This window comes from Oryzias latipes, chromosome 14 (assembly GCF_053564925.1).
Source record: "Oryzias latipes strain Hd-rR chromosome 14, Olatipes_Hd-rR_3.1".
In the NCBI taxonomy this organism is placed as follows: domain Eukaryota; kingdom Metazoa; phylum Chordata; class Actinopteri; order Beloniformes; family Adrianichthyidae; genus Oryzias; species Oryzias latipes.
In genome coordinates, this window is record NC_136250.1 from 28,506,076 (window position 1) to 28,531,727 (window position 25,652).

Genomic DNA, 25,652 nt, shown 5'->3' on the forward strand with positions numbered 1-25,652 from the left:
GAATCTGTAGACTTTGGCGGTTAGGCTCTGGACAGATGGCGATGTGCTTGGGATGAACTTCAACCATTGATGGATGAACCCCAGAGCCTGGATGCTGGTGGTGGTTAGAGCCAGACCTTCCAAAACATCGCTCCAGGTGGAGAACGGGGTGGAGGAGGGACGACGGATCGTCTAGAATGTAGAGAGAGACGCTCGTTTATTAAAGTAAAGGAAAAAATATGATTATAATTGATTATTTAGCTATTTGTACAAAGTACTGTCTAAATTGATAATGGCGTGGAGAGTGAGGTGACAACCCGGCGCACCTTTAGTTATGCTTTTCTGGGCTGGTGTCTCCTGAAAAACTACACATAAGATTTGAAGCTCTTCAAAATTCTAAAGAAATGCTTTAGAACGTTATGTTATGTCTGCTGGAGGAGAGGAACAAAGTACAAAAGGAATTCAACTCTGGTCAATTCTAATTCTTGCGAAAAGAGCATCGTTTTCACCTAAATCTACACCACAGATAAAACACAGCCTCAGAAAGTCAACATGAAAGCTGAATGTTGAGGCATCGGTCCTGACCGCTACCCCGGTGTGCAGCCCTGAGGCGCATCTGACTCTATTAATGCATAAGCCACTTGACGATGGAGGTCTCCGCCCCTCACGTGACGTTTCCTCTGCTGTGTTCTTCTTTGCTGCAGTTCAGAGGAGTGGAACAAAGTGAGCAAGAGCGAAAGAGAGAAGCTGGGTGTGACCGTGCAGGATGACGGCGAGTTCTGGTGAGAGTCTAAACTCGGCCTCCAGTTCCAAACTGATGGAGTACCGGTTAGTTTAGATCAGGGGTGTCAAAGTCATTTTCACCGAGGGCCACATCAGCATAGTGATTGTCCTAAAAGGGCCAGATGTAACGTATACATGTAACTAAATGTAATGAAAAATAAATGTAACTGCTCCTAAATGTTATATAACTCATTTTATTTATTTATTATAACTTTTTAAAGTGACAATTATAATTGCATAGAAAACATGTTTGCTTGTTACTTTAGCATAAATTCTTTTACATTTGATTCTGTCAGGTTAGGTTATATGGACAGTGTTTAAGTCCTAATGTATAGTTGACCAATCAGACATTTCAAGTCTGATTCCCCCTACATATGAAAAAATACACACCAATTTTTATTTTAAGAAATTAAAAACTTTTATGCTCTCACGGGCCACATAAAATGACATGGGGGCCACATTTGGCCCGGTGGCCTTGAGTTTGACACATGTGGTTTAGGCTGAACGTTCTCCTGTCAGTATGAGAACGTACTCCCATGATGCTCAGAGGGCCAGAATACAAGCCTGGTTGTCTAAGATCAAAAGATTTGTGAGGAGAACGTCCCAGTTCTGTCAGTTATGACCCCTATGGATGGAGAGAAGGCCCGGTTATTGTATTCTGTAAGAAGGACGACCTTTCTGCTGACCAGGGGTCTGCCACCTGAGGCCCCGGAGCCGCATTTTATTCTTCCATTGTGACTCTCTGGCTTTAAATAAACATGCCAACGATTTGAATAAATAGCATTTTTTTCAAAAAAAACCATTAAACTAAGTTAAGAGGCCTTTTTTGTGTGTCATAACAACGCAGATGTCATTGCTAAGTAAGACGATGGTTAAAGGCTTAACAAAACGTCAGAATATCAGAATAATCTGATCTTCAGTAGCACAATAGTGTTTTTTAGCGGTTCAGAGGAAAAATTCTTAAAAGTACATGACAGTTTGTAAACTTTCTGCAGCCGGAGGATCTTTTTTGACACTAAATGTATTTTATTTTGAAAGGAATGGGCATGGGCTGCTGTCTAAAGTAGAATAAGTTAAAGTTATCTGTAGAAAATGTGAAAACTTTCGTTATTGTTATAAATACATAAAAGCTACATTTTATAATTGAATGGCTCAATGGTCACACAAAAATGATTTTTTTCTAAACAGCTCTGGCTTGGTTCTGGTCAGTGAGTAAATTGTCCAAGTAGCTCTTTTAGCATCAGAAGTTGCAGACGGTTCTTATGAACTTTCCAAACGTGGCACGAATACTGAAAGTGAGAAAAAAATTGTTATAACAACTAAGGAATGAACTCCGACCCCTTTATCTACAAAATTTAAAAAAAAATGTAATTCTGGATTAAAGGTTCAGAGGTCAAGATTATGACAGTTATTTTTTTTTCATCTCATAAATGCTGATTAATGAAAACAGCTGAGATTTTTTTTTTATTCTGCTGTTGCCATGGAAACATTTCTGTTGATCTAAGAGACCTTAAGAACCCATTCTGATGAAAATTGTGTTTTTGAAATATCCTTGTGGCATTTCTTTGGATAATGGAGGACCTATATAAAGAAAATTAGCTTTACATTTTACATTTCTGAGTATTTGTTTTGATTCAAATTGTTGTGAATCAGGAGCAGATGAAAAAGATCATATTTGTGATGTAAAAAACACGCTGGGGGGGGGGGGGGGGGGGGGCATAAGCTACTTGCTCTGAGCTCTTAGCGACAGGGAAGGGGGCAGGGATGCTCCATGCCAGCAGACACGCCCACGACTCAGAGGTGAATTTCCAATGAACTCCTGACGCTCTGCAGATACTATGTTGCAGAAAACGATACAGGTTTTTGAGTTCTGTCCAAAAACGGAATAACTATGGTTGAAAGACCACTGGGAACGCTTTGAAGACAGATCAAATGACGATCAGAGCGGGACTTGTGATCAGCTCAAATGTTCTGTTGTATTCTAAAAATAAAGCAAGAAAATATACCTTTTTTGGAAAAAAACATTTATAAATGGGGAGATGGAGATTTTGATGGGTGATGATGTGAGATTTGCGCGTCCTCAGTGCAGCACGTCCTGTTGTGTCTGTCACATGCCGCCGTTTGCTCTGATCCTGGTCTTGTTTCCTCTGCTTTTGCACCCGTTCAAGATCTTCTTCTTTCCCTCCAGTCGGTATCCACTCTCTCGGGTCTTTCTTCTCCTCTTTACCTGCCCTCCTGCAGGATGACCTTTGACGACTTCTGCCAGTACTTCACCGACCTGATCCTCTGTCGCCTCATCAACACGTCCTACTTGAGCATCCACAAGACCTGGGAGGAGGAAGTCATCCGGGGTTTGTGGGTCCACCGCCAAGACCCGCTGCGTAACCGAGCCGGCGGCTGCATCAACCACAAGAGCACCTTCCTGCAGAACCCTCAGGTTGGTGACCCTAACAAAAGCCGAGCCGCCTGTGCTGAGGTGTGACCGTCTTCTTCCTCCTTCAGTACGTCTTTGATGTGAAAAAGCTGGAGGACGAGGTGCTCATTTGCTTGCAGCAGAAAGAGAGGAGAGCCACGCCCAAAGAGGGCAAAGGAGAAAACCTGGCAATCGGCTTCGACATTCACCGGGTAAGCCCGAGAAGCCGGAACCAGCCGATGCTTTGGAACGCCTTGCAGACGCTTCATCTGTGGTTCCTTCAGGTGGAGTTGAACCGGAAGTACCGCATGCACACGGCCCAGCAGAAGGTAGCAGGTTCCATCTACATCAACTCGCGTTGCGTCTTCCTCAGGAAGGAGATGAAGGAGGGCCGCTACGTCATCATCCCCACCACCTTTGACCCCGGGCAGCAGGGCGAGTTCCTGCTCCGCGTCTTCACTGATGTGCCTTCAGACTGCAAGTAAATATAAGATTCTCCTAAACTTCATGCAGATTTGACTCTGAGATCTGACCAAAAAGAGATTCTTAACTGCAAACACTGAGATTTATTTATGGTGTTGGTTATTTGAGGACCAAACCTTTCCTTTAGACTGAACACCTGCAGCAAAACGAGCTCAGGTACTCACAGACATCCGCTTTATGTTCTGCACTGAGTAGAAAAACGTCTTAAGGCTAATTTAGTTTGAACAGATGGAGTTTGAACGGCGTTCCTGAGGAGAATTCCAAACCTTTTCCACAACTGGATTTCAATTTCAATGGAGCTGTGGATCTCCTCAAACCAAAACTAAACTGTGACTGATCAAAATAAACTTTGAAATCTGACTTTTCAGCAGCACAAATGTGAAAATTTTTACCAAAAGTTTGGAATCATCTGACTTTAATTTGAGCCTCAGGGACACCCATTCATAATCTTTAGGCCTTAAGCAGCACCTCGGCTTAAACGGCTTCCGCTCTTCTGGAGGACTTTCCACAGGAAGGTTTGAGTGTTATTCTAATCTAAGAGCTGGTAGCTTTTGCTATAATACGTCCCTAAAGTCCACATCTTTCATCTGTGTCTTCATGGACCTTCATGGTCCTGTGTGGAGCCACGTTGGAACAGGAAGCGTCCGTCCACAAACTCCTCCCACAAAGTTGGAAGCATGGAACGGTTGGTTTGCTGAAGCGTTCTGAGATTCCTTCCACTGGAGCTGAAGAGCCAAGCCCACACCATAATTCTTCCTCCACCAAATGTCACACTCTCAGAGTGCAGGTTCTGTTACCCTCATGGGAAAGCGGCTCCTCTCCTCTGATCACTGTGTCCAAAGCGTGGATGCTGGTCTGGCATAGAAACCCCCAAATGCATCCCACTATTTAAATGTAAATTCATAAAGATTTAGAAATAGATCACAGGTATTTTTTTTATCAGGGATGGGAAACTCCAGGCCTTGAAGGTGGGCTTGTGTCTGCAGATATCTTAGCCCTACTTGTCACCTGGTTCAGGTGTGTCCAGCCAATTGGAACATGCCAGAGCAGGAAAGCCCATCCCTGATTTTTATTTTGTAAATGAACATATCTATCAATGACCACATGTCTATATTTGTACTTGGTATACCGAACCTTTGACAATAAATCTACATAATCTATAGTCCTGTAATGAGTCCATCCATCTGTTTTCTAACTGTGCTTAGTTCCTTTCGAGGTCAAAGGGTTGCTGGAGCCTATATAGAAGGTGGGGTACACCCTGGACAGGTCACCAGTCTGTTGTGTCTGCATGATTTCCAAATGTCCTGGTCCTCAAGGCCTGAAGTTGCCCGTCCCTGATGTAGAGTGACCAACTGACCTACGAAGCACATTTTGTCAGTGTGGAAGGAAACCAGAGAAGCTGTAGGAGAACATGCAAACTACACAATGAAAGTCCCAGTCTGGGTTTGAACCAGTGTATTCTTGCTGTGAGGCTGTGGGTCAAACCACTACACCACCGGGCCACCCTATAAGGATGAGTTGTTTAATGAAAACCAGATTTTTTGGATTGATTGGAGACCAAATCCTCCAGAGCGGCTCCAACGAATCGGGTTAGCGCCGGGCTTTTCCCGCTGAAATGAGCCGAGTCATGTTCTGCGTGGAGCATAAATCTGAACCAGCGGTGATGAGGTTTGGTGACGGAGCACATGTGTTCCTCTCAGAGAGCTGACGCTGGACGAGCCTCCTCAGACCTGCTGGACGGGGATGTGTGGGTACCCTCAGCTGGTCACTCAGGTCCATGTGCTGAACGCTGAAGGCCTCCAGGGACAGGACTCCAACGGAGGTAGGAGGACCCCCGCACCCCTCCATCAGTGGTCCCTTCTGATATCTGCATGTTAACCTGTGACGCTTTTACAAAATCCCACAGAGCTGCACTGCCTCAATCCCCAAAAGAAAAGGCTCCTGGGCAAAGCACAAGGTACACCAGCTCCACCTGCTGAACTCCGGTTTCCCTTTGTCCCGTAGTCACCAGGCGCTCTAGGAGGCGGGGCTTTTATTTCACATCTGATTAACATACATGCATTTGTGTTCCTCCTTCCCTCCCTTTAGTTTGCAGCTCTCCGTTTAACATCTCTTCCATTTATTGAGAAATAAACACTAAAATGTCTGTTTTAAATGAAAACAATCCTGTTATTAGTGGTTACTAATACATATTTAAGTGTGGATTTAAGTAAAAGCTTAAACCTTTTTTTCTTTTTTTTTCTTTTTTTCTTTACTAACAATCCTCAAAATGACCAGAAAAGATGCTTGCTGATCATTGACTGCATATGAGAACTGGACTGAGTGACCCCCTCCCTTCTGGGTTTCCAAACAGGAAGTGGCTTCAAGAAGCCAAACTCCCATAGACTTCTATAGAGAAATAAACAGCTGTCATTCTATTGGTCCAAAGCAACCATTCTTGCTCCGATACCTTTTTTTTAACATGTTCTTAGTATTTCCTATTTTTTCCGTGATATTTTATTCTATAGTTCAAGTTATTCAAGTCACAAACTGGCCAATCAGATGCCTCAAGTAAAGTAGGTGGAGTCTGCTGACCCCCACTGATTTCATGTTGTCCGCCTTTAAGTGGTAGGGGTGTGGCCTTCCGTCAATCTTACTCCTGATTGGTGAGTGTGGTTGCCATAGAAACGATTATGCCGACCGACTCTTGACCCATCACTGCTTAGTGACAATGTCTGGTTCCAACAGAGCGGCGTCCGTATTGCGAAAAATATGGCAAATAAGTTTTCTTGAACTGGTTGGAGCCGGAGGTAAACCCTTTTCTCAGGGGGACGTCACACCTGCTCGGTCCAATTCTCAGGTTGGGTCAGTGGTTCTGGTACAAATCGGATTCACCGGGAACAGATGGGAGGGGCCACAGAAAATCAGAGTAAAATTTCAAAACAAAAGCTTGCTCTTTTTTTCTCACTGTGCCTCCGCAGCTGCACCTTTATCTTTACTTGCTATTTTTTTCTAACAAACTTGTATTTATTTATGACATAAAATGTCACAAATACTCTTTTTAATATAATTTTATGGTTTCAGTAAAAAGACTCGTAAAAATATAAGCTATTAGTTTTGAAAATCTGTTCTGGACGAGGAGTTTTGGATCGCTGCCCAGAGGCGGATCCGTTCTGGGTCCTTTCATGTCTGGTCCTGCTGCTGCAGTCAGAGCAGGGAGCACAGCCCGGCAGATCCAAGTTAATGTGAAGATGATGTGCTTTTTAAGGTGACTGGATACATATAAGATTAAAAAAAATCCTAATAAGGCAATAGTTGGTTAAACAAAGAAAGTATGGAAAAAATACCCAGGAGCTGGAAAAGGATCAGAATGAGGTACAAAACAATAATTTAATCCATTTTCTCCCTTTTTTTTTTTACTTTTTACTTTTTTAGCAGCTTTAATAAAGTTGACATGAATCAAATAAAGATTCTGATTGGATGATGACAGTGACGTTGCAGCTTTTGGAACAGTTTTGGAAGAAGTGCTGTGTTAGTTGTTCTGCTTTTTGACCACAAGGTGGCGGCAAACTCAGTCTCCTTTCTTTACATTTCATTGATTTCAAGTGAAAAGCACTTGAAGTAAAATCACATTAAATCAAATTAATGGCTTAGGTTAAAAAAAAAAGTATTTTCACTATAAGGAAATCCTTTTTTTACCGCATTTATTGTCAAACTTTTATATTGTTGGATGAATTATTATCATTGCAAAAACTGGATTTACTGATGAAAATGAGGAATCTTTGCAACAAACAGACATAAATATTGATCCATAATTACAAATGGAAACAGGGATGATTGAAATGGGTTTTTTTTTAATCTAACAAAGAGAAAATTTTCAAAATAAAACAAAAAAATGTGATTACTTTTGTCACTTATGGTGACCGCTTTTGTTTCAAGTTTTCTGTATCATAAAGGAAAACAACCACAAACGAAGTTTAGTTCACCTTTGACCCAAAAAGTGGCTGCCATCTTGAATTTTCCTGAAAAACTAAACATAAAAAAGCAGCCATTTTCTCCCAGAGTTTATTAATCTTTTAAGCCTTTTTTTGTCCAGATGTTGTGTGTAATCTATAATGGCATTGTTTTTTTCTGGACAGCTGTGGATTCCTACGTGGTAATAACCTGTGAAGGGGAGCGGGTGCGTTCACCCGTGCAGAAGGACACGCGGTGCCCAAACTTTGACTTCAAAGGCCTCTTTTATCGCAAGAAACCCAAGGAAGGAATCCACATCGAGGTGAGAAGATGCTTTGGAGATTGACTATAAGGCGGCAATCCTGTATTTGCTACTTAGACTTTTAAAATCATACTAAATACACATAATTTTTTATATTATTTGAACTGTAGCAACAGGTCTCTGTGGATGTGTTTTCATGTGTTGTTTATAGAAAACTTGAAAGAGCCAAAATTCTCCAAAAGTTTGTCAGATTTAGGTGAGACGATAACTTGGAAGAATTAAATTTTTAAAACAAAAAATAGGTAAATAAATTGTTGAAATTAATCTCCTTAATTAATCCTTAATTAATCTACTTTTGTCTTTAGTGCAAAAAATATTCGTCCCCTTTTTTACCTTCCTGTTGTTTGAAAAATCCGTCCCCCCCAATATTTCCGTTTCCTCTCTACTCATTTTGCTTCTCCTTCCTCTCTCCCCCTGCCTTCCTCCTCCTCCTCCTCCTCTGGCGTGCAGGTCTACAATAGGAACATGATTGTGGACACCTTCCTGGGTCAGGTGATCTTGTTCAGCGACCCCAACGAGCGGCAGGAGCAGCACACCCTTCACCTCCGCGACAAGGGCAACCGCCAGGACAACAACCTGCCGGGCACGCTCACTGTGCGCCTCATCACCTCCACCACGCTCACCAACATCTGACGCCCTTTCCTTCACGCTGGCAAAAGAAGGAAAAAAAAGCAGCCTCCCCCCTGAAGGGCCGTCATTGAGCTGCTTTACGCCAGATCACAGCCGGCGATGCTGCTTTTTGTTTGTTTTCTGTCATGGGATGTTTTTCTTGTTACAGCTTAAAGCGGCTGAGTGATGGTCCTTCAGAGAGGCTCTTTGCCAGATCTGTGATCCACGCATCACCGTTTCTTCTGTCCTCTCAAACTCAGTTCTCATCGTTTTCCATCATCCGAACTGCAAGTCTGAACCCATCTTGGCACAAATCCACCGTCATCCACTGACATCGTCCTGAGAATTTTTGGGCCATCGCAGGATGAGATCCTGTCCGAAGCCAGAACCGGTTTGTGGTTCCGATCCGCTTCCACAATTCCCACAATGCATTTCTGCATTCGTTTGAGTTTAGACACAAACAAGACGTCTCTGCAATTTCCTTGCATGTGCCAATGTCTCCAAGGGCTATGTGTTGCCTTAAGGCTGAGTCCACCCCCACACCCCCAAATACCGAGGATGTGTGTGTGTGGGGGGGGTCATGTTAAACACTAGCAGCTCTTCTCAGTGTTAGCACAGCCTCCATTTTTGTTGGTTCGAGCCTTCATTCCAGTCTCGTTTTGGTGTCGGATGTATTTTGTTGTTTGTGGACAGTCGTCCTGCCCGGCCGCCGTCCCCTCCACCCCCCAGAACATGGCGTCTCCAGTACGCTGGTGCTTTGGGAAGCATGCAGCACTGTCCACGACCTTTTAACTCTGGACTTTACAAAGCTGACCGCAGACATGCCGCTCTGCCGCGTGCTCGCCTCCTGTCTTCCATCGGCTGTTTGAAACTCAGACGCTTGGCGCCGGTTGCTATGGACGATCTCAGAACTGCACGGCTTTTGAGGGGAATGAAAAACAAAACTCTGTGCCGCACGTCTATGTCGTAGCTCAGCAGCCGGATTTTCAGACGCTGCTCCCCTCCTGTTGTCAAAGGTTCACCCTGACATCAATCAAGTGCTTTACGGGGCCAAAGATGAGACGGGCCCTCTGCTTCTTCTGGGTCTTCTTCTTCTTTGGGCCGCCCCGGCCTGGCTGACCCCACGCCAAGCTAGGAACCACCACCCCCTGTGCCACATCATCTCTTAACGGCAACACCACTGCCTGCCCTTCCTCTGACCAGAGTCGTCTTCGTCCTGCTGGGGGCAGAGTGTGCGTCCTGCTAGCTGCAAACCCAAGAGTTCGGATGAATCCGACAACCCTCGACTTATCGGGGACAAAAAGGGAAGAAGGAGTTGCACTTGACGCTCCTCTGAGGCATAAAAAAAAAGGCGTTTTTGAAGTGAAAGAGCAGTGGCGCAAACGTTCTGCCAAACACCCCGCACCATTGCCTTGCTCTGAGCTTTGCCTCGGCTGCAGGAGAACGGCGCCGACGGAACTCCGATCATCCGGAGCCGCGTCTCCTGCAGATCATGCGGTAGCCGAAGCTGACTGGATCCCAAACAGAAAAACATTCTGTTACCCAAAAGTGCAATCCGCCTTACAAAAACTCACGATTCTTCTTGCGTTTCATCCTTAGAATTAAACAAAAAAGGAAGTTCTCATCAAGAAATTTCTTTTGAATGTAAGACAGTGAAGTAGTCGGCTTATCGAGTCTATTTTCCTGATTGATTTATTTTTCCAGCGCCTTTCCATTACTTGAACTGTCGGCTGCGACATTCAGATTTCGAACACCACGCGCATTTGTGTACAGGATCTTTATAAGCGAGTCTTGCATGGGTTCTTTTTCAGTGTGTTCATGGCCTTGTATTGTACTATTCAATTGTTACTCTAAATGTCTATATTCCTTGGATCTGACACGTCTTGGAGATGCTCGTTTTGAGGAGTCCGCATGTCAGCACTAACGCGCCTCACGGTCATATCAGACTCCTTCAGTCTTGTCTTACAGCGATGCTTTCATAATGCCTCTAGCATTTGTGAACAGTCGTAGGCCACTATATTTAGGTGCTACTTCTCTGTGCTCTTTATTTTTCATTTTTGACGTGTGTTGGGGGTGGAAACTGTGTGCCCCAACAGACGAAGGTCACACAGGCGGAACCGGTCCGTCAGCAGGACCTTAACCTTAAAGTGTCATTTTGCATCCAGACCCGAACTTTATTTTGAAAATTCTGTCCCGCAGCAGTCCTGGACTGTAAGGAGCAGACTGTTTTCGCCGTTCTTCTTTCTTACTGCGCGTTTGAAGAAAAACGTCCTGTGTCAAAATGAATTTTGGACTTGGTGAACGACTATCCAAAAAATAGATGGGACCAAAATCTCTTAAGTGTTAAAAAAAATTGATAATTTTGAAACCAAAGCAAACATGTCGGTGAAGTTTTGAAATCATTGTGAGACGGCCACAGGACCTACGGCTCGGCTGCCATTTTTTAAAATGTGACGTTTAGCAATTTTCACATTTTTTTGCACGGATGGTAAAACAAAAAAATGTTTGGAACGACTTTCGCAAAACTTCACACAAACATCGCTAGGTTAAGTCAACAACCACAACCGAAGTTTCGTTAACCTTTGACCCCAAAAAGTGGCTGCCATCTTGAATTTTCCTAAAAACCATAACAAATCAGCCATTTTCTCTCAGAGTTTGTCTAATGATTTTCTTTCACGCCGATAAAACGGTCTGCATCCCGGCAACGTTATGTGTCCGGTTTGATCGCGCTCCCTGACCAGAAGAATGGGCGTCGCCCCCTGAGAGCCATGTACAGGATGTTAAAGGTGCTCAGCTCATTTGGTTTTGTTGGGCTGACACAGAACCTTTGGGGTAACTTCATGAATGACGGAGGCATTGTGAGCATTTAGGACTAAAACCATCTATCAAGGTTGGTAAGAGTGGCTTCAGGTAAAATAAGACATATCAACAATAACCAACAGGGGTTGAGGTTAATGTTCTCTGTCATGGAATTGAAGTTACAACTGGTTATTTGTGTTAATTGATCTGCTTTTTTTTGCCCCGGTACATTTAATTATCTCTTAATGAAAATTGTCTAATTAACCCTCCTTTTGGGCCATTTCTTCACTAAATAGCTTTATTTGGAATATTGTGTTTAAAATCTAAAACACTCTGATTATCTTATTTTGATTCCATACTATTCAATAGAACATCTGAAAGTTAAATCTGCAGAGGCAGAAACTTTCTGTCATTAATTGCTGTCTTAAGTTTGAAAGGGAAAAACGTGAATCTACTTCCTCCAGAAACAAAGAAACCAGACGCTTTCATTTTAGATGAGCTACAATCCGGAAGTCAAACTGTTCTTCTCTTAGTGCACAAGTGTCAAAGTCTTTGCCTTGGGGGGCCGGCATCCTGCTGGTTATCCAGAAATCCGGCCTTATTTGCTGCTGATTACCTGGATCAGGTGTGTTTTATCCAATAAGGAGCTTCGATGGCAGGTTGGTTGAAAAATCACGACCCTCATGGCCTGGAGTTTCACACCTGTGTCTCAGTGTAGCACAGGCGGTAATACCTTCACGTCCTCTATGAAAAACAAAAGCACTGTAGCCAAATCAGTTTACCAGTGGACCACTGGGAGGCGTGTTACACAAGCGTGTTCCTTTCAGAGAAAAATGATCCAACTTTACAACAGAAGGAAGTCATTTACAGCTTTTTTTCTAAAGGTTTTCTCCTCCTTTGGCTGGATCGTCTTCTCATGACAGTTTTACAGTTGGTTAAAGCTAAAGTGAAGACAACTAAAAACCACTACGAACAGATCAATATTCAAATGTAAACGGTCAAGATTTAAAAAACTCTTTACTATGACAGTTCATCTGTCTGTTTGGTCTTTGAGGACTGAAAGCTCAGATTTATCCAATCGAACAGCCTTTTAGACGACAAACAAAACCATTTTCAAACCCAAATGAACAAAACCTTAAATCATAATGCCTGTTTAAGGTTTATGCGGAGTTTACTGCTGTTTCTGTGAAGCTTATTTTAATGGATTATTGATTTTCTTCTAGTGAAATGTCAACATTATGTTTCACTCAATCAAGTTTCCACTTTAGGGTTTATGCGCTGCAATGGTGCCAAAAAACAAAAAGTTGAATGAAATGCAGATGAAAATGTGTTTACTTGGTTGGACCAGTGTTTACTCTTATTGTGTTCCAATATTCTTTTTTTTTTATATTTCATCTTGTGATTTTTCACTGTGTTGCTCTTTGTACTTGTTGCACATAGTCAACTTTTGCCAAAAGTGTTACGGCTTTCACTGTTAACCTCCAGAAACAAACACACACACACACACACACACACACACACTTTAGCCTGGTTGGAGGATCTGGACCTGGAGTGTTTTTGGTAGATGCTGCAAAGCTTCTGTGTCCTCTGTACAGACTGTACGCTCCCTCCTTGGCCATGCCAAAGCAAAGTCTGATGAACACTACTACTGTCTGAAAAAAAGCTGAACTTCTCACATAAGTGGTCACTTTTGTATGAGTCCAAAAATGCCGTGCATGTAGCAAGAGTGCATTTTCAATTTACTACTGAAATTTTGAATTCCACATTTTGGCTTCCTGGAGATTCGAAGGTTCCCTGTTGCTACTTTGGTAAACACGCTGTTTGTAAGAATAGGATTTTGTCCCACACGTGCATGGATTTAAACTGCATCTGGTTTTCTAAGGTTTTGTACATGACAGTCAGCATAATCCGGTGTGTGTATGAAAGTAGCAGCAGCTTGACATGTTTTTTTATTTTTGTGGTATCCATGTTTTGGTGAAGGTTTGTGTCCTTGCAGGTTTCTTCACCAAACCCGCTTCCTTCCTCTTTAGTTTTTCTGCTGAAACACCGGCGAACGTGAGGCCAGTTATTTGCATCCCCTTCCATCATGTTTTTGTTCACCACTCGTTCAATCTTTCACTGTAGTGATCTCTGCAACACCCTTTGGTCGGTGCCTCCACCTGGTTTCTGTTCGCCTTCAGCATCTATGCAGTCCTAGAAAATCTGATCGCTCAATATGTGCCGGGGTCCAATTCTGCAAAGTCTTTGGTGTCTTTAAACTGATATGGAAATCCACACTGTAAACCAAACTGGAGACCGATTTTAGTTCGTTTTAGATGTTCCTCCATCGTCACTGTCCGCATGTACAGCAAGATTAATCAGAATCCTTTATTGTCATATGCACAGCTTTTACACCGACATACGAAATTACTTCCAGTGCAACCCAAACAAGATCAGACATACAACAAATACACATACAGTTCGAGTTTTACTGAGGCAGCTGCAGCAACTGCGCACCTTTTTTCTTAGGATGGGTAAAGATGGTTACAATAGGTGGGTTGGGTGATTGGTGACAAAAAAAGTCGTATCTCAACACTGTGATATGATGTGTAGATACAAGAAAAAAACACAGTCTGAACACAGAAGCACATATTCTCAGAACAACGCAGTACACAAGGATCAGTGGGAAGGGTGGATAGGGGGGTGGGCCCCCCCCCTGTGTTACACTCCGGTCGCAGCTGCCCAGGGCGCTCGCGTCTCCAGGAGTGCTAATTAGTTAATAGCAGTCAATATAGGGGTGTAATGATTCACTTTAACAACAGCTTGATTCATATCATAGTTTGTGGTTCATTTGAAACAATCGGATTCTCTTACCTCAAATGGATCCAGGACATCTTTAGCCAAAACTTCCACCAGACTCAGAGAGAAATTCCTGCTACTAAACAGTGAAGTTTTCCAGATTCCTTCCAGATCATCAAGTGTAAATGAAATATGTGTAAAAAAAAAAACAAGTAAACAAGAATGAAAGTCAAATCCATTCACATTAGTTTCCTAAAGTTCACCACTGTTGTTTTTCCACATCCAAAGAATCCAAAGGGAACATTCTTAGAACATTCTGGATGGTCACATGACTTTATTCAAAATCTTTCCACACATTGGACTGGAATGATGGACTGATCATTTATGCTGCATCACATGTGTGTTGTCCGCTGTGATTCACTTGGTCATTCTTACGTTATAGTAAAATAAACCCACCGTACCCCAATCCAAATGGTATTTTTCAAGATGAATCGAATCGACTTGTTTCATTTTGATACCATTTTTTAATGGCGTAGGTCGATTTGATTTGTCTTGATTAACATCTCGCCTCAGACAGATTGATTTGGTTGGATCGTAGGAAGATAAATCGGTTAATTGATTAATAGTTACAACCCTGAAATAATATATACATTAAACAAACAAATACTTAATCTTAAAATGAAAAATACATGCACAAATATACATACTTTCTGACCTGTTACAGGTAACAAGAAAGCACCCATAGCCTCTTAAATAATACCTTGTATTTCTGTTTGTGTCAAAAGGTAAATTTAAATGAATTTCTTTTGCTCAGACAGTTTGAAACGCAGCATCTTACTTTCTAAACGTAATGTTTTATGATGTGTTTTAGGAAAAGTTGGGTGCGAAATTAGACTTCTTGATGATTTTTTTAACCAAAGTTCTGGTTAGGCAGAATCTTTTTTACTTTTCATCAACTGGGTTAAGCTATGTTAGTCCTTTGTTTAATTTATAGTTTTTTATAGTCATTTCGACCAGGATGTAAGACCAGTTTAAAATTCTAGCTGGATCTTAGTTACATCTCTGCAGGGTTGTGAGGTTCCTCGAGGCACCTTTTGGTTTTTTTTGTCATATAACCTGTCCCTAAAGTCAAGTTTTAAAAAGCATTGGTCATGTTTTGGGTTTAGCTGGACCTGAAGTAGGATGTGAATCCTGAGAGCCAACATCCTTCAGTTAAAACAAACAGTTGTTTGACAGCTCAGCATTTGTAAATGATGGTTTTCAAACCCTTAACCCCACCACTGTGCTGTGGATTCACCAATCCACCTGCTGTTCCAGTGATTCAAAAAGCTAAAGAGATGCAGCTCCAGCCTGAACTTGAGCTTTTTGTGTTTCAAATCTGCACGTTGGATGTAAATTCTCCATCTTATGACTCCGTTTGTCCATACAGTCAGGGGTTAGAAACCGCTGTGCTCCAGACATCTTGTGGTGCAGCGGTAGGGCGGTCAACCCATGATCATAACATTGCAGGTTCAATTCCCACCTTGACACTGAACCCCACCTTGCCTCTGGTGGGAGGTTGGCGCCAGTGTTCGGCAGCAGAGCCGCCACCAGTGTGTGAATGTGTGTGTGACTGGGTGAATGGGTCTGTGAGTGTAAAGTGCTTTTGGGCCTTGTAGGTAGAAAAGCGCTATATAAGTATACGCCAATTACCATCTGGGTCTTGGATTGAACTGAAAACGGAGGAAGTTTAATGGCTCAGCCATGTTCAACGGCACAGAAGTTATCTGCGATCTCCCTCTAGGATCTTTTTTTTTTTAGGATCTAACAACAACAGCACAAAGTCTTTTGTTTGCCGTGATTATTGTGGAGCCTTTCTGGAAGGGCGTTGAAAATAATTTAAATATAAGTCTTGTTTTTGTGATTTGCTCCACATCCAAAGGGTTTAATGCAACTTCCCAGAGTTCCCAATACGACCACGTCTAGCCTCCTACCATATGGCAGTACAAATCTGCAGAAGTGATGGCTTCAGAGTGCTAAATGATAAAAATCCAATCTACTGTCTGACAAACCTTGAGTAAGAGACGTCGCCTCATGAATCCTACAACTAAATGTATCACAGAATGTTTTTGACTTTTACACTAAAGATGAAGGAAGTGGGGGAAACGTGGACCAACCAAACGCTGATTTTTGTTTACAAATTCTTGAAACAAGCTGGAGTTCTGATTCTAAAGCCTTGCATACTTCTGCATGTGTTTGAAGAAAGGAAGTCGCTGAACGTCGCTCCGTGTCTGAACCATCTAGACTGCGTTTAAAAGAGGCTCGTTTTTACCTTAGATCACGTCCGCTGAAGGAACAACGTCGCGATTCTTCTTGTATTTTTCTGCCAATGTTTATAGACTGCAGACTGGAACAACCCAATGCATGGTGACTCTTCTAGGAGTTGCTACTGTCTTTATAACTACGACCTTTTATCAGTATTTTATAAGCTTGTTAATTTTATAATATCCACCTACACTTGTTTTCCAAGTTGGTATGTTTACTGATAGCTAGGTGTCGCAGAGCCGTGCTGTATGTTCTGTGCCGTGTGCTCGTCAGTGTGAGCTTTACTTTTTCTTTTTACAGGTGAGCTTTTTTGAGTTCAGTTCTCGGTTACACTGTGGTTATTTTATAGTTACAATCGGAAATTATTATTTTTATTTTGTATTTAATGTCAACTTGTGGCATGACTTTGAAATAAAACGGGAAAAACAAGCTGAGAGTTTCATCACTGTGTTTGAAGAAAGCACAACATTATGCATGACGAGCAGTTGAACAAAGGATGCGCGAGGATCACGACTAGTCTGGCCATGCAATACACATCGTGATACGATTCATATAACTATATCTGTAATAGAGCCAATATATACATTTTTCTTAAAAAGTATAACTGAAAAAACTTTGAATACCAAGACACCTTGAAATGTATAAACTACATTTTATTTATGAAAGAATAACGCGCTCCAACTGTATTTTAAGTACAAGTGCTTTTTTATTTTGGTAGACAGCCAAATATTTTTGTAGTTTTTGCCCATTTTTCAAAACAAAATGTATTTCAGCATAAAAAAACAAAGCTTAAACGTGCATCTTAAAAACTATAAGGTTATTTAAGTATAATTAAGAAAATTAAGTGCTAATTAGTTCAAACACTGAATAAATCAGGGGTGACAGATTTGACCAATGAGGGACAGATTTGGTAAACGTGTAAGGACCAACCAATCAGCCTGCAGTTTTGAACCCTTAGAATAACATCAGAAGCAAATTAACTATTTACTGTTTCAATGGGATAATTTCCAGTTATTCACATGGAACACGTATTAATACATTTTAAACAAAATTACAGAATTTTGAATTTGACGGCCAGAAAAAAAAGAAAAACTTTAGTCAACGTTAATTCCATTCTTGTTATGCCAAATTAAAAATCACAATATTTAACAGAATCGATTTTTTTGCCCCTACACCCCTAACCCAAACTTTTTAACTACATTGTTTTTTTAACAGTTAGACGCAGGCGTCCCCAAATCCAGGCCTCGAGGGCCGGTGTCCTACATCTTTTCCAACCATCCTGCCATTGGAGTTCTTTCTTGTCTAAACACACCTGATCCAGGTAATCAGCAGCAAAATAAGGCAGGATTTCTGGATAACCAGCAGGACACCGGCCCTCCAAGCCTGGATTTGGGGATCCCAGAGTTGGAGTAAAAAGCATGACGTTGGTCACCTTCCTCCCCACCTCCCAGCAGGTTTCTATCCACCAACAATAAGCTCCACCTCCCTGCTAATCAGGATCAGCAGCCATGAATGAGAACCCAGCCCACAGGAGCCTGGTCAGTGACCAAGACATCAGACCATAACGGGGTCACAAAGACGGAACCTGTCGGATGAAACACGGGAAACCGAGGCAACGTTTGTGGGAATAACTTTGACAGGAAGGCGGCAGACCTTCCTCAGACCTTCAGCTGCCCCTCCTCTTCGTCTCTTCTGTCCTGTCAGCTCAGGAGGAGTGAGGTATCCTCAGACGAGACAGCAGCAGTGAGGTAAGCCGAACGCGGCCTTGTTCCCTGCAGCCGGGCCTGCATGCTGCCTCTGTGCAGCCTAAAGCCTCTTACTGCTCCTCCTGACCTGTGGTAGCACTTAAGCAGCCATTGTGCTCCTTTCAGGTTTCTGCCGGTGGTTTGAACGCACAACTGTTGAAAAGCAACTGAGCAGACTAAAGGCAACCAATACTGTCTCAGAGTTCATGTTTCTACTATTTATATCCGAGTTTCAACATGATTTTTGTGTTTTAAAGGACATTTTTCCGTCATCAATTTCTTAACGAAATGAACTTGAAATCCAAAACTGTAAAATAGAAGCTGAAAACATCTGTCCCTTTGACACTGTTCAGCTTAAACAATAAATTGAGATCATTGACGTTTTTGGGCCGGCTGTGGTGGAGCGGTGGGGCAGTGAACTTATGATCAGACGATTGCAGGTTCAATTCCTGCCTTGCTCGCCAAAGTGTCAAAGTGTCCTTGGGCAAGACCCTGAACCCCACCTTGCTTCTGGTGGAAGGTGGCGCCATCAACGTGTGAATGGGGTTGCAAAGCACTACAGCAGTGTACAAGTACACACGATTTACCATTTTATTTTTTATATGTTGTTGTTTTGTTTCTACCAACTGACCCTATTTTGTTTTTGGGGACTAATTTTTATTTTTCAATAGACTCCATCCTTTATTTTGAAGGGGCAAAGTGGTGGCTTTCCAATTTTTCCCCCTTCAAAATAAACATCAGACTTGTGCTCTGAATGTCACAGGTCTGTTTCAATATTTATAAATTTATCTAAAGCTTTGTGGATCTCAGCCTCTGACTTTTATTTATCTATTTATTGTTTAATCTTCAAAAATTCCTTTACTTTTAAATCTGACCTTTATCAAAGAAATTAAGACTTGAAGAAAGGCTCTTCAATATCTTTAAATGTTGGATTGAGTTTTTACTTTAAATAAGGCAAAAAAAAAGACTAGAATTTTTGAGCTGAGACATTTAAAAGAGCCCAAACTGACATTGAAATAAAAAAAACGTGAGTTTTTTTACTGAATTTTTATCCAATCTTGTAGTGTGAATATATATATATATATTTTAAAAAAAAAATTGCGACAAATAAACTTGCTTTTACAATGTAATCACTTTTAAAAGAACATTTTGGTATTTTTACATTTTTAGGAAGTATTTAAAAATAATAATAATAAATTAGTAATAGTTTTAATCATTGAAAAAAATAAATAAAAGAGCCACAAATAAATAGTGTGAAACTTTGCTAAGGAAAAATGATATGCAATACTGATAAGATTTTAATTTTTCTTCATCAGATATTATTTTAAAAATTCTCACCACAGAAACAGTTTGGGTCTTAAAAGCAAAGAAAGTGTCCCGATTTTAACACATTTTTAATTGGTTCCTTCGCAGACACCAAAATGGTGGTAAAGCTTGTTACCGGTTAAATCAAGTTTAAATACTCTTTTTTTTCAGACTGCATTTTTTTTCTTGCAGAAAAACGAATGAGGATTATTTTCTTTTTAAAAAGTTACCAACAATTTAACATTAACAAAAGCTATTTTATTGTAAAACTAATTTAGAATTTCTTTTTTTGTTTTTATGATTTGTGCTTATGGGAAGTTTTTCAGGGCAAACTCTGTCAATGACATCCAACACTTTGTTCCATCAGGTTTCTCCATGGAGAACCAAATCAACCATGAATTCTTAAAGAGCCTATACTATGCCTTTTATGGTAAACAGCGTTCATCTATATGACAAACGCACACAAAAGAACACATTTTTGTATTAGATATTAGGTATTTTCCTGAGCTCTTGTCTTATCCAGAAGTAGGACGACTGATGACATCAACCTAGAGTCGGCCTCAGCATCTTGTCTGCGTTTTGCCTACAAAAACAAACAACAGCCGAACTTTTGCAAAGATGGACGTGCATATTGTTTATATAAAATTAAAGCATTAAGCCGATCCCCCTAGCTCTGCGGAGACAGTGGGTGTGTTTGTTAGCCTGGGGGCGGGGCTGGCAGCACAGACTCTTCCTGGAAGGTGCTGTTCTTCACTTTGTGATGTCACAATGTGAGGACCCACTTGTTTCTGTGGATTGGGAGGAGCTGGTGCTCAGAGAGCAGGTTTTTAGAGGAATACTCAAAAATACAAGAATGGATATAAAAAAACTGCTTTGGGGTTTCTTTTACTGAGTAATTTAATTAAATTATCTTGTGGGAAAGTTTAAAAATTCAGTCTGAAAATTGAGTTTTAGGTGTTTTTTAATATGTTCTTTTGTCAGCCAACATTCCCGACCACAACTCGGAGGGTAATTGCTAATAAACCCGCGCTGCTCTGCAGAAACTATGTCCAAGAAAACGACAGTTTTTAAAAAAAATGTTTGATTTATTGATTGATTTAGTTTATTTCAGGCATTAATTGCAGACAATTCAAGAAAGAAATCCCACAGATTTATCAAAATCCTTATAGAGATGATGAAATGCATTGATGAACAAAATCAAACTGAAACAAAGACACAGTTAAGTCACGTTTGATTGAATAAATTTATTGATTATTAACTAAGGATGAGTAGATCTTGTTTCATTGCTTGAAAGAAGGGGTGGGAAGACGTTGTCTTTAAATGGCAAAATCATAATTAAAAGTCCACTGGGAAACTTTTCAACAGATCAAAAACATGTTTGGAGTGGGATTTCAATAAACCCCCAAAATTCCCAGCATGTTTTCTGTATTTTTTTATTGGGATTTGTTGACTTCTTTAATGTCTCTTTATGTTTTTGTTTCATCATGTCAATGGATTACTGGTGTAAATTAGGATTATTGCTATAATGTGTCATATTTCTGTCTATCACTGTCCGATAGATGTTTATTAATGTAATTAATCTCTCTTATCGAATAAATAAATCTAAATGTTCATACTAATGTAAAATGAAAAAAAGGAATTCTAAATTATCCAAATGGGCCATCTTAAAAGCTTTGTTAAATCAGCCAGTATAGCTTGGTATAATATTTTTATTGAGCTTTTTTGTTTTAAATGTGCTGATTTATTAAAAACAGCAGAAGTTTGTCTCCTTTGTTCTGCAGTTTTCATGGAGGCGAGTCTCCAGAAGAGTCTTGACGGATGATGAAAGTTTCCCACCGCCGTTCTGCTGCGCCTCTCAATCCCTGCCATGTGAGTCCGCAAGGATGCGTGCGAGGAGCTTGTTTCTTCGTAACCATAGTAACCATAGTAACAGGCCACACCCACAGATTAGCAGCCCGGGCCTCAGCAAGCTGTCAGACTTGACGGGAAAATCTCCAACCAGACTGTCTTTGGGTTTTGAGAGCTGTGATGGTTTTGACTGGTTTTAGTCCAAATTTTTTTAAGGTAATCACTTTCATAAGTCTCTTAACACCCCCCCCCCTTTACCGTTTTAAATTTGTTAAACTATTCAAATGTTGGAGAAAACACAAGAAAGATTCTACTGCAAAAATACATCTGACCTGTCAATTTCCTGACATTTCATTTGTATTATTGATTAGTATAAATGATAAGCTACGGATTTTTTAAGGTTTCATAATAGATACTTGGAAACATGCCTCCAATGGCTAAAAAAAACTATATATGTCCTCCTTTTTATTTGCTGTTGAAGATTTGCTCCACCCACGTCTGTGATGTCACAGTTCCTATCAAAAAAGACCTAAGATTTTCCTTTTTACCGTCCAATGTCTAGCCATTTGGGTCAGAAATAAGGATTTTGCAGCTCAGTGGCCTAGCGGTAGAGTGCCCACCCAGTGACTGGGAGTTCAGTGGTTCAAATCCATGGTTGGGTTGTACCAAAGACCCGAAGAATGGGACTCAATGCCTCCCTGCTTTACACCCAGCATGATGAGGTTGGATAGGAGGGTCAAACCACCAACTGTCCATAGAGGCATAGATTTGAACCAGCGACCTCCCAGTCACAGGGTGGACACTCTGCCACTAGGCCACTGAGCAGCAAAATCCCTATTTATGACCCAAATAGCTAGACATTAGACATTGGACTATAAAATTGAAATGTCTAAATATTTTTTGTATAATTTGATTAATTCAATTTTTAAAAACTTTTTGGCTGCAGCTAATTGCTGCTGTCCAAAAATGAGTAAAAAACTGAAAATGGTCAAATTAACCTTTAGAGCCAAAAAGAAAAATGTTCTCTGGTTCTCCAGGGTGACGGTCCCAAAGAATTATTTAATGTATATTATTTAATGTATATTATAATATACATTAGGAGGTTTGAAAATATTCTCATGACTGGGCTTTCTTGATGAAAACGTTTAAACCAGTTTCTTTGTCTGTTATTGGACTACAGTTGTATTTATGGATATGTGTTGTTTAACCAACCCTATTGGTTATTTCATCTAATGACTTTTCTACAGTATTTTTTCTTTCATTATGTGCTTCAATCAGGAAGTCAATAGGCAGACCATTGCCCAAACGTACACTTTGGTTTATATACTGGAACCAATTAAAACAGAGAGCAGCTTTGAATTTGTTTAATGTGTAACAGAAACAAAACAGAAACAAATATTTAAAAGCACTAAAGAAAATCAGAAAAAATACAAACCTGCTGCTTTTAGTCTTTAATATTAAAAAAAAAAGTAGATCTAATTTAGTAATAGAAGTTGCTAATGGTCTTGAAGGCGAGCATTTGTTTGTTCATGGGTTTCGTCAGCTACATTTTAAGCAGCAGATGTTTTGGTCTGGGTTTAAGGATGTAGCCAGATTGGCACCACGTGGTTAAGGATTGGCAGCCCAGTCATAGCGTTGAACCAGCAAACCATAAAAATCCTCATCATCCTCATCAACTTAAATCTGAGCTTAAACACGTTTACCTCACAAGACAAACATGGGTTTCTTTATTTATAAATGCAGGCTTAACCTCCATTGCTGGTTGGTTTGATGTGTAGTTTGTCACATCTAACTGGTAATCTGCTTAGTTAATCACTAATGGGTCATTAAAACCCGTAACCCCTCCCCTTATGGCTTTATCCTCCTCACTGAGGAACCAGGGCTGTCTGTCACAAAAAAAGAAGAACGTTTGTTTGCTAAAACTCCTAACCTTGTCCTCTGGTCCCATAGGACCTGTTTTCTGTTCCACGCTGGTCAGGGTTCTGGCCTCTAGGTTCAGAGTCTTTGTTGGATTGCTCTCCTCCCCATGTGAACCATCTGGAGGGGGACTCTTCCACACATTGATTCAGCAGCTCCAAGTTTAGGAGCCGAGGCTCAAACTCAAACTGGGCTGGGATTAGTCCAGGAATCTCAGTAAGCCAGGAACAAAACCCCCTCCCACAGCCATCCTAACCGCTCTGCTGTTCCCATGGAAACCATTCTGGTTTTCAATGCTGCAGATCCTGATTTGAACATCAACAGTTTTTTTCTCGTTTTGTCATAAAAATATGTTTTTAGTATCTTCACTTTTCGTCAGCACTACTGTTTTCTTATTGTAGCTTTATCAGTTTATACTTTTTACTTGATCGTTTTCGGTGATGAGGCGGATTTGATCTTTCCATGAATACTGAATTGATCCTCAACCCTTGTGCTATCCTAGGCACTTTAACATTGGAAGTTGGGTCATCTAGACCCACTAGACAGTGCTCTGAACCTTTTTATCTTCAATGATTTGTGATCTTCACTGGTGTCCATGGATTACATGAAATCTTTCCACCTTTATCCACCTTTGTCATGGTAGGGAGAACACGTCAATGGAAGGACGGAGTCATCTGGATCCTATAGGATAGCACAAGGGTTAAACTCTGGCATTACCTGTGTGGTTTTGTTTGTGAGAAGCTGTGATGGTTTTATTTTCTAACCACACTTTTCGATTTCACATCCACCCATCTGGAGGGGTTGACCTGTGCGGTTGTTCACCACCAACCGTTGCACGCCTGTAGAAAAAACACACATAAACATTTTCCCTTGATGTTTTGTGTTGCCCTGTCCTGCCCTGTACAGGTTTGACCATTTTTCACCCACAGATCGCCCTGATACAGAGGGCAGTTGGGACTAAGGCTTTAACTGAGTCCTACTTTTCTGTGACTGGTCTCCTCCTCAGAACCCACACCAGGTGACCTCTGATGTCCTGGACTCAACCAGCAGCTGAATCATGGTCATTCTGCAGCAGGTACAGTCAGTTCAGTATATTGTAAATTTTTCATTTCTGCACAAAAAACACACTGCAGTTACAGACTATTTTCTTCTGATGCCTTTAACTGAAAAGTTTTTAGGCTTGTAAAAATTGACCAGTTTAAGGGCAAATTTAATAGACTTCACCAAGAACTAAATGAAGATTTTTGGTTTTAAACCTAAACAATTAGTTTTATTTGTTCTGGAGGCCACATAACAACAAAACAACACACACAAAAAATGGAAATAATCTGCTGCAGATCCACAGCAACCACAATATTGACCAGCAGTAAATTAATAAAAACTGTCTCTGTGATGTTAAACATTTGAAACAAACATTGCAAAAAGACAAACTGATTTAGTTTTTCCAAATTAAAACAAAACATAGATTTTATGAAAAACTGTTTTTTTTTTGGCTCTGTTAGCCAGAGAAAGAAAAAGACAAATAAACTAGGAACAGTGGTTGCTGTGGAAAACAGACTTTTTATTTTAAAGTAGAGACATACAAACTTCCAATTGTGTTCATGAGCTTCAGACATGAAAAAAAGTCTACGGTATGGTTTCTATGGACTTACCTGCTTAGAAACTATAAAAGTTTATTTTCCAAATTATGTAAGGGTTAATGGCCGACAAAGTATGCATTATCACTTTTTAATGCCCGCTGTGGAAGCCTGAACCATCCAACGCGAACGAGAAGTGCGTTAAAAAGTGATAATGCACACTTCGAAGGCCATTAACTCACTTATACCATGGTCACTTACAAAACAAAAAATAAATATTAATAATAATAACGATTGATACTTTTATTTATCCCTCAATGGGGAAATTCTTCTCCGCATTTGACCCATCCCCTGGGGGAGCGGTGAGCTGCAGCTGAACCGCGCTCGGGAGGCAGTAGCGTTAAAGGTCTAGCCCAAGGACTCCCACTGAGTGATGTTAATTGCTCGCCATTAATATTAGCCAGTTTTTAGTCCTTAATTCTTGTTTTTTTTCCAATTTGGATCGCTTTTTTCACAAAAAGCGGACTATTTGTTACGTGGTTTGGCGCATTGTCATGGTAACGTTCGTGAGAAGCTATATTCAGCTTCAAGCTAAAGGTTGTTTTAAAGAAGCCAGCGCAGTGATACAAAACATTTATGCTATGTGACCAGAACTACTTTTTTAGGCATGGTATATCACTGTGGTTTATCACTTTTTAATCCAAACCCAGCGGCCAATGGTATAAAAAGATTTAAACAATGCTTTATGCGTGAGGAATCATAGGTTGCATGGTCCTTTAGGTCCACACCATGTTAAAAACTCTGGCTGTGGTGAAGCTTAACTTTTTCCTAGAGTGAGAATTGCAAACAGCAAAGGC

General features: G+C 40.8%; 2 protein-coding genes across 8 annotated transcripts in view; both read left to right on the plus strand.

The window, feature by feature from the left end:
• Window positions 1–14,336, plus strand: part of capn5b (calpain 5b) — a 54,258-nt gene extending 39,922 nt beyond the window's left edge. For 2 of the 3 annotated variants that reach the window (XM_023962507.2, XM_078930842.1), the window contains 8 exons: window positions 684–761; window positions 3,004–3,199; window positions 3,265–3,387; window positions 3,460–3,656; window positions 5,359–5,480; window positions 5,565–5,615; window positions 7,777–7,913; window positions 8,364–14,336. In XM_023962507.2, coding sequence (XP_023818275.2) covers window positions 684–761; window positions 3,004–3,199; window positions 3,265–3,387; window positions 3,460–3,656; window positions 5,359–5,480; window positions 5,565–5,615; window positions 7,777–7,913; window positions 8,364–8,546 — 1,087 coding nt within the window. In that variant the 3' untranslated portion in view covers window positions 8,547–14,336. The remainder of the gene's footprint in view (window positions 1–683; window positions 762–3,003; window positions 3,200–3,264; window positions 3,388–3,459; window positions 3,657–5,358; window positions 5,481–5,564; window positions 5,616–7,776; window positions 7,914–8,363) is intronic. The other variant, XM_023962508.2, reaches the window with a different exon arrangement.
• Window positions 14,337–17,917: 3,581 nt separating this feature from the next.
• The window catches only part of myo7ab (myosin VIIAb), a 55,768-nt gene continuing 48,033 nt past the window's right edge, over window positions 17,918–25,652 (plus strand). For 3 of the 5 annotated variants that reach the window (XM_011483953.4, XM_020709154.3, XM_078930838.1), the window contains exons 1-3: window positions 17,918–18,151; window positions 21,235–21,322; window positions 24,225–24,293. In XM_011483953.4, coding sequence (XP_011482255.1) covers window positions 24,276–24,293 — 18 coding nt within the window. In that variant the 5' untranslated portion in view covers window positions 17,918–18,151; window positions 21,235–21,322; window positions 24,225–24,275. Of the gene's footprint in view, window positions 18,152–21,234; window positions 21,323–24,000; window positions 24,125–24,147; window positions 24,294–25,652 lie in introns of those variants that run through there. The other 2 variants (XM_078930840.1, XM_078930839.1) reach the window with 2 other exon arrangements.